Source organism: Miscanthus floridulus, chromosome 10, assembly GCF_019320115.1.
Source record: "Miscanthus floridulus cultivar M001 chromosome 10, ASM1932011v1, whole genome shotgun sequence".
NCBI classification, from domain to species: Eukaryota; Viridiplantae; Streptophyta; class Magnoliopsida; order Poales; family Poaceae; genus Miscanthus; species Miscanthus floridulus.
Window position 1 is genome coordinate 93,665,049 of NC_089589.1, and position 10,911 is coordinate 93,675,959.

The 10,911-nt window shown below is 48.8% G+C and overlaps 1 protein-coding gene across 4 annotated transcripts; it reads right to left on the minus strand.

The window, feature by feature from the left end:
- Window positions 1-3,252: 3,252 nt before the first annotated feature.
- On the minus strand, window positions 3,253-9,502 carry LOC136486869 (auxin response factor 23-like). Of its 4 annotated transcripts, none has more exons than XM_066483929.1 (15): window positions 9,035-9,502; window positions 8,792-8,925; window positions 7,964-8,059; window positions 7,823-7,879; window positions 7,557-7,727; window positions 7,366-7,450; window positions 6,767-6,857; window positions 6,475-6,639; window positions 6,262-6,381; window positions 6,088-6,163; window positions 5,852-6,023; window positions 4,682-5,622; window positions 3,999-4,189; window positions 3,715-3,912; window positions 3,253-3,594 (listed from the first exon to the last, which is right to left on the minus strand). In XM_066483929.1, the coding sequence occupies exons 1-14, from the start codon at window positions 9,123-9,125 to the stop codon at window positions 3,729-3,731; spliced, it is 2,574 nt and encodes an 857-aa protein (XP_066340026.1). In that variant the 5' UTR covers window positions 9,126-9,502; the 3' UTR covers window positions 3,253-3,594; window positions 3,715-3,728. The 4 variants fall into 4 exon arrangements, with proteins under 4 accessions (XP_066340026.1, XP_066340025.1, XP_066340028.1 ...); XM_066483928.1 differs by having other exon boundaries at window positions 3,253-3,606; XM_066483931.1 differs by having other exon boundaries at window positions 3,253-3,912; window positions 7,557-7,724; window positions 9,035-9,501.
- Between the last annotated feature and the right edge of the window lie 1,409 nt (window positions 9,503-10,911).

Below are 10,911 nucleotides of genomic sequence, written 5' to 3' on the forward strand. Positions count from 1 at the left end.
TTCCTCTGAATTCCATGGCCGTCACCTCCACCTCCTCCTGAGTAAATAGCTGTGTATAAAATTCCATGGCCGTCACCTCCACCTCCTCCTGAGTAGACACCACCGAACCATCTTCTCTTTTTAGAGCCGTAATTTGATTACTCTTTGCTCTCTCCTTCGATTTTGCTTGGAAAAAAGTTGTGTTCGCTGTTTCTCCATGCATTCTTCTCTTGACAAAAGTTCAGACATTTTCGCCATCAGTTGCCTTCCCTGCCTCGACGGCCCAGAATGCAACAACTGACATCGCACATTCTCTAGCTTGCTGCGCATTCTTGCTAGCTCTTGCCGAACTGATCCAAAGGAGGATCTTTCCCACTCCTGCATCACCTTCGACACATGGCCAATATTCGTGGCAAACTGGTTTAGACATGCCGGGGTATCGTGAGCACCCCAAGCCGACTCCACCATCTGCACATATGAGGAGTCCCGCCTCCACATATTCTCATAGCGGAACAAACGTTTTTTCCTGTTTCTTCTCTGTACCACATGTGAGCACTCTAGAATCAAACAACAATGATCTGACTCCGTCGTTTGCACATGCCACACTTTGACAGTGTTAAAAAGATTCAGGAAGTCAGCGTTAGCTAAACCCCTATCCAGCCGGACCTTCACATTGCACCCCTCCGGCTGTCGGTTGTCCTAAGTGTAGGGGAGGCCAATATAGCCTAGATCCGTGAAGCCACAGACAGACACCGCATCACGAAACCCATCCATATGCCTCTCCGGCCTCTCCTGTCCCCCTATCTGCTCACTTGCTACCAGGCACTCGTTAAAATCACCGGCGCACAACCATGGCAGTGTGCTTCGAGGTTTCAGTAATTTTAGTAGCTCCCAGCTCCTGTACCTGAGTTCCCGCCTCGACTCTCCGTAGAAACCAGTAAATCTCCAAGGCATCGATGTGTTTGTTGCCAACTGAACTGTCACGTCGATGTGGAGTTTATCATAGCTCTCAAGCTTGACTACAACCTCTCGGCTCCAAAGAAGGGCCAGCCCTCCCCCTCTGCCGAGACTGCCAACACCAACACATCCCTCCATACCGAGAGATCTCACCAAACCATCCACCCTATCATCAAAGTAGCGTGTTTCCGATAGAAAGACCACCCATGGGCGATGTAGCTCACACAAGCTACGAAGTTATTGAACTGCCTCGGACTGCCCAAGTCCCCGGCATTTCAAACATAGGATTTTCATTGTGCCCGGCGGAGGCTATCGCTCACAGCCGCCGCCGATCGTGCATTTTGGGTACTACCTCTCCTTTGCTTCTTAAGTGTCTCGATCATACTCCCATCACTGGTATTGTCCGCACTCACATCCAGTTGGCTCACTCGGGAGTTCACCAGGCCAACTGGAACAATGGCGTTCGACCCCTCCAGTGGGATATTGAGATCTGGTGTTTGTGTTCCCGGGTTTATCCCTTTCGACTTCCTCTTCCTTGGCTTCTGTCGGCTGGGTTCAACAAGTTGCATATCAAGCTGCCTGCTAACCCTAGAACCAGCTTTCACCTTCTCTTTATCAGCTCCCCCTGACTGCTTAAGTGGGGATTGCACCTCTTGCTCTTCCTGGTCTTCTTCCGTCTCCTCAAAGCCAGATGAGTAGCGTGATCCCTCATCGCCCAAAGATGATCGGCCATCCCCAGACCTGTTGTGCCTTGCCCTGGGAGGCCTAGACGTCGAGGAAGAGCCACTGCCATAGGACTCAGCTGCAGCACCAGCGAAGGACTGCACGCGCCTCCTCTCCTCTAGTGCTCGGAGCTGAACATTATACGGCAGCTTGCCGTGCGCATCACGGGCAGCTAGATGCGAGCACTCCACCTCCGAGTGTCCGATCACTCCGCATCCAAAGCAATAATATGGAAGTTTTTTTTTCTGCCAAAGGGCGCCTAGTCCAAGCGGTTAGGTGGCCCGGCGGCACTCCTCAGGTCCTGAGTTCGACTCCCCGTGGGAGCAAATTTCAGGCTGAGGTTAAAAAAATCCCCTCGCCCGCCCCCAGGTGCCAAAGCGCAGCTAGGCCCTGACCCGGTTCTCACAGGGTTATGGTACCACTGCGTCAGGATGGGGACGGGGGTTCGGAGGTTTTCTCGATCTGTGTGAGAAGATCTTCTTCTTAAGGGAAAAACCCGGGGCCATCACCCCCACGCAGGTCAAGTTAATAATATGGAAGTTTTTCATACTGAGCCCAGAACCAATGCGGGTCTTCCGTCTTACTCATGCGCAAAAGTACCCCACGCCGCACCGGCTTGTCAATGTCAATGGCAACACGAGCACGCAGGAAAGCCCCACTAGCCTTGCCATATGCATCCACGTCCAACTTCACCACTCGCCCAATCAGACTCATAGCACGGAATCCTCTAGTTTGGTCCATCCTGTCGAAGATAATCTCCGATGCGCTGAGTTTCTCATCGTAGGGTTGCAGAATCACTACATACCTCCCCACCATCCATGGCGTTCCAGCTAGCACCCACTCCACACCCACTCCATGTCGATGCTACAGCCAAACTCCGCCATGAATAGATTATCGCCTTTCTCTCCGATCGCCCAGAGTTTGAGTCCAAGCGGGTTTCCCCACGCGGGCTTCATCGCCGATCACACAGTGTTCACATGGACCGGCATCGGCGAGTGTACCTTCCCAACGATCACCCACTCCACTGGTGTCGGCTCCTCCAGTTCTTCATCATCAGTGAAATCCACCACAGCCTCTTCTTCCAACGTCAAGTTAAGCCGCCACAGAAGGTCCGTCACATTAGGGTTAGGGACATCATCCCCTCCACCCGAACTGCCACCTCGCACCGCCGCGCCACCAAGACGCATCATCATCGCCCGGGGGGGGGGGGGGGGGGGCAACAACATCGTGGCTATCAAGTGCCTTCCTAGTCCCCAACAAAACCCACCAGGATCACAACACCATGATAACATTGAGCTAATCAATACACCCACGGCCAAGAACGAAGAAAGGGCTGCGGCACAACAAACTGGAACCTTAAGCTGAAAGAGAGCATGATTGGTCAATCACTGCACCAGCAGGAAAAAGATGAAGGCCCCAATTCTGCAAGTGCAAACTAGACTCAAACTACAACGAAACACGATGTGCAGGCTCTGATTTCAGGACCTACACAAACAAGAAACAACAATCCAAGATGGGGGAGGGAGGAACGGCATGACTCCCAACTCCAAACAGCAACACAACGGCAAGACTTTAAAGCACGGGACCCAGCAGTGACGATTACACAGATGATATATTAGACTTGATTGATGCAGGTGGGCAGCTATGTACAACGCTTAGTGCCAAGGGAAAGCGCGGGAGGGCTTCGCTTAGTTTGCTACGCATACATTAGGTGGTACGACAAGCGAACCAACCAACTTACCTCACCAAAAGGAGAAACCAAAACAGCAGCGAATAAGAGGGTTCAACTTAGACCAACAACCAGGACGAGCACCATCTATAAATACTAGGGTACTATGGGCTCGTCCAATGCATATAAAAAAGAAAAGCATTAAGCTCCACTAGGACACCTATGGATACATTTGCCTTTTCCTCTCCATTGTTACTTCAGACGACCTGCCAAACGAACTACAAACAGGCAGAGAATTGTGGAACTAATGATGGACAGTATAACGATCGTTCAGAATTATAATCAAGACTAGGCGCAGCTGCTACTAGTGAAGTGGATTGCATTACCAGCTGCAAAGGCATTAGCAGTTCTCGGAGTTAAGGGACGAGGCGGATAGGCTGCCAGGTGTCTCCCTAGCAGCAGAGCCCCTTTCCATGGAATTAGCAAGGCTGTCCTCCGACCTTGAGTTCAGGGTGCCCGGATTCATCCGCTGGACCTCCTCCCTTGTGTAGATGAAGATCTTGTGGACTATGTTGCAGAACTCACTGCCCAGTCAAACAGGGGCAAAATCAAGATTTTGGCTTACATAAATCGACCAAGAAGACAAGGGGAATATTCAACAGTTACTCACTTCCAGGGATCATCCCCAACCAGCATCATATCACCTTCACTGTCGGTGTACACAACCATCCATTCCTTGTTAGAACCTTTCAGCTCACCATTGAAGTCAAACATCTCATCCAGCTCAGCAATCAATTCCGTGTAGCCATTGAACTTTGTAAGATCCACAGACCTGCCAAGCGCGATTCCTTGCTTGTGGACCTGAAATGAACAGACATCGTGCATGAACCAAATAAGTATATTTCTGTAAAAAGTACTGCATATATGCCTAGTGCATACAGCCACAGCATTCAGACCACACCTACCATGCAGTTCCAGACAAGGAGTAAGATACAAGTATATGTGCTTAGATAGTGCATACAGCCACAGCAGTCAGATGGTATCTACCATGCAGTTCCAAACAAGGAGTAATATGCAAGTAATGGAAATTTAGTTATGTCTGCATGTTGCCTTAGGAAATTAGCAGGCTTTGGAAGTTAGTCTCGCTTTGGAACATTGCAAACAAACATATCAAAGGGTACTTCAGAAGCAATCTTTACTAGACATGTCCCTGGTAGAAAACTAAAAAAGAGAATAGTCGGAGCACTATATGTAACAAGGATTTACAGGTAACTACAATTCTGCCTTCATTCAACAGACTTCGTCAGAGATTAAAAAGAGAAGATGTTTGCTACAGTAACAAGACAAACACACCTTCTTGCAGCTCCTAGTTGATCCACCTTGTGACTTGCACTGTGTGCCTCTTGAAACTTGTGGACATTTCTCTGCAATAGGATCTACCTGTGTAGCATCAAGTTGCTTTGGCGTCTTAAGTGGGTCAGAACATTTGTCTGCTTCAATTGCGTCAACCATCTGCCATTCAGCTGCTGCTGGAGTTTGTGGCATCCCGTCATAAGCAACACTTGGTGGAGACTTCAAAGGTTCAGATTTGGCTGGGCTGTCAAGGTGAATTCCAAAAAGCTTGCATGAATTGCCTTTCATTTTCTGAGCTTCACCATGAGCAAGGACCAAAGGTTGAGGCTTAATCACGCGTGGCTGCGCATCGTCCATGCGAGCACCAGGCATCATGTGCCCAAACCATCCAGATGAGTATTGATCAATGCCATGGCTAGGTAGTGCAGCATAAACTCCATTCCCAAACTTGGTATTTGTAGAACTCTGAGAAAACCCACCAACTTCCTGTATCATTGGATAGCTCTTTTTGTTCAACCCAAAGCCAGTACTTGAAGGCATCATGGACCATGAACCAGGGAACAGATTGTGATTGCCTTGCTGGTCTTGATAATGAGCATTTACGGTGTGCCAGAAATTAGGACGACCGGCAGCAATCTGATCAGTTAAAGAACAGAAACCCTGCGGATTCTGTACTTCTCTATTAGGTTGTTGATATCCAGATAACATTTCATTGTAACCCTCAGGTCTGTTCATATGCATCCAACTATCTGAACCCAGCTTCCTCTGCATGCCAATGGTGCTCTTCTCCAAATCAAACCCTGATGGTCGCAGGCCTGACTTATGAGCAGCGTCCAACTCACTGTTATCACCAAAACCACTTTTCGGGGCCACATTATCCTGGGTCTGCAAGGACCTTTGCAGGGCATGTTGTTGAGTCTCTAATGTGACCTTCGGAGCAGCTAGAATGGGGTAAAACACATGCATTAGTAAGATAACCATACATCCTACTCCCTCCCTTCCAAATTATAAGTCATTTTGGCTTTTTCTAGATACATAGCTTTTGCTATGCACCTAGATATAGGTTGTCTAGATACACAGCAAAAGTTATGTATCTAATAAAAAAGCCAAAACAACTTATAATTTGGAATGGAGGGAGTACAAGTTTTTGCACGCACGACAAAGTCAAACCTTCTTTTGTTGGAGCTGAAGACTCAGGCAGAGAAGCTACAGCATTAGAGCGAGGCCTCTTGGGTCTGTGCACTGGAAGCGGATTGACAGGGGGAGGGCTGACTGCAGGTTCTATTTGCCAGGGAGAAACCCTTTCAGGACGTGGAATGGAGGAAGCTTCATCCCACCTCACCTGGATAACAAGAAAGCACATCACAACAACGTTCACGAAACAAGTCATTGATAAGGGGTAATACCTTGAGGTAACGCCATTTAGATTCAGCCCATCCAGCTTGTTCAGGATCCACATTTCCGACAATCGTCCCAGTGAACCTAATTGTACAGAAATATAATGTTTCAGGTCAATTTTAATAGAGGAATCAACTATGTGAAGCAGAAAATATCTACTATTGCACCAGAAAATTGCTTACCTTTGCTCTGGAGCCTCTTCACCTTCAAACCTCATTTTAAATCTCATCCCTATAGGGTAATTTCGTTTCAGTGATTCCATATAGCGATCACAGGGGACAACAAACTCAGCTGGACTTGTCCTGAGAACAGTAATTCAGAAGACAATTGTATTAAATGAAAGCACTGCAGATTAGATCAGAAATAAAATAGCACAAGGCTTGTTTAGCACAAACCTAGGTTTGTAGTACACAGTGAACATGGTCCCAGTGTTAACAGCATGCCATGCTGTAGCAAGAACACCAAGATGCATGCTGTGGCTTGATATTACTGAAGACGGAACATTTGCTTGCTGCCTCATGGCACGCCTGACTCCTACACGCAGCTCCCCATTGTCACCTCTGCACACATCATTCATGAACATATACTTATTATGCAGTTGGGGGGTGGGGGGTGGGGGGTTATACCCAGCAACAAGTCTGATCAAAAGCCTCATAGCAAAAGTTAATCATTGTCACAAAAACATACCTTAGAAAGATGAAGGCATCCCCAGTGACAAGACGCTTGGCACTAACAAAAACACTCCAACCACTCTGCAAAAGATGCCTTCGTGGTTGTCCTAAAGTAGCAGAAACATACATGAAATTATTTCAACAAGGATCCAACAACTCCATTCTAACAATCTGCTGTCAAACATGAACTGAGCACAAAATTTATTAGTTGGCTCAACTAACATGTCAAAAAGATGTGATAATAATTACTTGTCCTATACAAAACTAAAGTGTGTAAGATGATGCATTGACTGACAAAACTAAATGGTTATCCTGGCATCATCAAATGCACGCCCATGGAAAGAAACCAAAATACACACGATGGAAACACAAGTTGGTCCCCCACAATGAAGCCAGTGAGGTAAGATAATGCATACACATTGTACCTGGAAGCACATTTAAACCAATTTAAGATCAAGTTAAGGAGTCATTAATGCACACAAGAACTCTTTATACACTGTACAAACAAACAGAAACTGGCGCCATGTCTGCAACTCTTGCATACTGGTGCAAATGAGCAAAGAGGACTACAAGTCCTTGGAATATGATCAAATAACAAAGATGTTGAGCGATCACCTCTGAATATGTGGCGAAAGCGCCATTCCACACCATGCAGATCCTTGGCCACAAGCTCTTGTGTTGGAGGTTGACGGCTCATATCCTGAACATGAAGCCAAAGCAAAGATTACCACTACCACTAAAGCAACAAATAACAAACCTACAACTGCTGTATTGGCAACATCAAGTTAACGATCCAGCAAGCTAACCAGCGGTGGAAGGCATTCATCTGCATGGCGTCGCAGCACCGAGAAACCACCATGTGTGCTGGTGTCAGAGGCTGTCAATGTCTTGCAGAAGGAGTGCACACGTGGCCTTGCAAGTGCAGCAGGAGGTGCATCAGGCATCTCCTCCTCACTAGAGCCATTCTCCTCTGGCTGCTACATCAGGGCCAGATGCACAAATGGTGCTAGTTTAGACGCTTCATATCAAGATTCAGATGGAGCAGAGTGCGACAGCTAAAAACATCACTCACCTTCGATTCAGGTAGCAGAGTGAGCTGGGCATAAACCTCATCATTGTCCAGCTCAGCCTGCCCGACAAATTGGCATCAATCAAGCACACATATTGGTTGAAAGGCAGAGGTCACATTTGCAACAAGAGGCGGTTTAAGTACCTTCAATTCAACATTCATAACCTCACACAGGATCTTCCATGGGAGATTGTAGAGTTGCATGTGCTGCTCAGCCACCTGGTTGGTCGATGCCTCCACCTGAAATCCACAAGAATAATTTAGCTGACAAATTACTCCACCAAATAGCCAGAACTCGGAGCCGAGCAGCTGATCACAAGTGATAATGAAGGAATCGATAAATCCGCTAAGTTAACAAGGCAGAAGCCTGATGTAATGACAACCACTGATTGAAATTTCCTACAAATAAACTGGAAAAAAAATACAGAGAATAAATCACGGCATAACACAGAGAAGGCACATGTGAAGCTAATATTTTCCCAAACGAGAGCGTGGTTGAGCAACAGGAACAACTCGGCGACCATCTCCGAGCTCGAGTGCAAAAGTAAAGCAAAGATCGCGCTAAGCCAATAACAAGCCTGCCAAATTATGAGGGAAATCAAGAATTTACACCAGTACAGCTAAATTTAGACGCGGAAGCCTAAATTTTCGGAGCCGACTAAGTAAACTCCGCTTGATTCGCCGGCAGGCCAGTGAACCCACCAAGACTGGAGGCACCGCAGCAGGACCCAAAAGTGGACGAAATGGTGCAAAACCCTCCACAGTCCCACGAGAACAGCTCTCGCGAAAAGAATTGCGCCATGAGAAGCGGAATTCCGCTGAACAGGCCCGCAGAAACACCACCCTGGCTGGTCACCGGAGACGCCACACACAACGAAACCTGGAAACAACCGCGCGAAACGGAAGTCCCGACGCGAAATCGTAGAGGCGGAAGAGGCGGCCTGAAGAGGATACTCGAATTGGGCAGCTCACCTGCTCGATATGGCCCTGCGGGAAGTAGTAGACCTTGTCCCCGACCCTGGGCACCGTGACCAGCGGGCCGGCGCAGAGGTTCCAGAGCTCCGTGTACATGCCGTCCTCCGTTCCGCCTCCGCCGCCACCTCCGCCTGCGAGGGAGGAGAGAGCGAGCACACAGGCCCAGCCAAAGGCCCACGTCAAAACCCGCTGAGAACCCAAACACACGGAGACGCACACCAAGAGAGCACCACGACTCACCTCGCGCCGCAGCAATGGCACCGGCCTCCCCCTCGCCGCCTCCTCCTCCACCTCCCGCCGCCTGGGCGGCGGCCGCCGCCGAGGAAGTCATCCCGAGCACCAGATCTTCACATCCGCGCGCGCGCTCACCCTCCGCTCCCGCAAACCCGCGCCCGAATCGCGCGAATTCCCGGCCGGACCGAGCCCCGCCCCCCCGAATTCCCCTCCGATTTCGCCGCGGCCGACTTCGTCGTTCCCCCTCTCTCTCTCTCCCTCCTCCTGCTCCGCTCGCTTCACCTCCCCCAAATTTTTTACTGCTGGGCTCGGGTGGAGAGAGAAGGGGGAGCGAGATTTATGAGGGAGCCGAACGCGACGTCACTTCGCCCGCGGCGTCGTGGTGGTGGTGCGTTTGTGTGTTCTGTGTGTGAGCAGCTTGTTGGTCGCTTGCTCGGCTTGAAGCCGGCGGTGAGATTACCGCGGTGAGTGAGGCGACCGCGGGAAGGGAGGGGGCGCAATTATTTCACTACTATAGGCGGGCGGGCGGGCGGGCTGGGTGGGCTGGGCTTGGGCCGGATGGGAGCGGGAGGGGACGAAGGGGGTTCGGGCTGGGTGGGGCTGTCTGGCTCCTGCAGGCAAGGGGTGGGCGCAATAAATATTCGTGTTGGGGCATTGGGGGCGGGGCGGATCCTTTGCTGCCTGCTGCGGCGGAGGGTGTCATCTCTGTGGCCCTTTTTTTAATCGCGACGTTGGCTGGCGTGCGTGTCAGCCTGTGGTTGGCCACAGGAGACGCTCTGATAGATGCTGCTTGCTACTGTACTGCATTGTCCTTCCTCCTCGAATACGAATACCTACGACACGTTTGGAACTTTTGGATGGATGGACAGCCGGTTTTTGCCTAGCCTTTCTTAGGGTGTGTTTAGTTCACCGCAATGAAAATTTTTTTATGTCACATCGATGTGTCGGAAAGATGTCGGGAGGGGTTTTTGATACTAATAAAAAAATAAATTATAGAACCCATCAGGAAACTGCGAGACGAATCTAATGATACTAATTAATCGGTCATTAGCACATGTGGGTACTGTAGTACTTAAGGCTTTTCATGGACTAATTAGGCTTAAAAGATTCGTCTCACGGTTTTGCCGAGAACTGTGCAATTAGTTTTTTTTCGTCTACATTTAGTACTCCATGCATGTGCCGCAAGATTCGATGTGATACTTTTGGGTGAAAATTTTTGGAAACTAATCAGGGCCTTAGCCAGGTAAGGGGCCTGTTCGACTGGTATTAAAGCCGGCTGAAACTGTTTTGTTGTGAGAGAAAAATACTATAGATTATAGCTGATAAGCCGGCTGATAAATTCAAGCGAATAGGCCTAAGGATAACCTTGTTTGTTATAGTGAGATAATTTTGGCTCTCCTAGGTCATCCGGGGAAAAACTCAGCTTGGATAAAAACTGAGGCAATTAGAGCAAGAAATATGTTGCCGCAAAAGATAGCCAAGCACCGCAGCACTAAGATGCGCACATAGCACAAACATGGAAAGTGCCAAAAAGGTGTTTATCGCACGGTTCGTATGCGTCCCGGGCGTCGATTTTTACTACAGGCTGGCCCTTGTAGGCCGAAGCAGACATGAACTTCAATTGGATTGGACCTCTCGCTTGACTTGGACATCCTTTCTGGTCTTCTCCGTCTTCTTACCTCTCTCCATGTACTTCATGATCATCTACAATGTTCCTAAGCATGATAACATCACTAGGTATTAATATATTCTCAGAACGATGAAAAGGATCGCTTAAGGATAAGCTCACCTCTAGATTAAATTGTCATATCTGAGCTCTAGTCATTGAACCTTGCATAGAGGTTGGAGGATCAATAGAAGGAGTGATGTCCTCATCACACTGC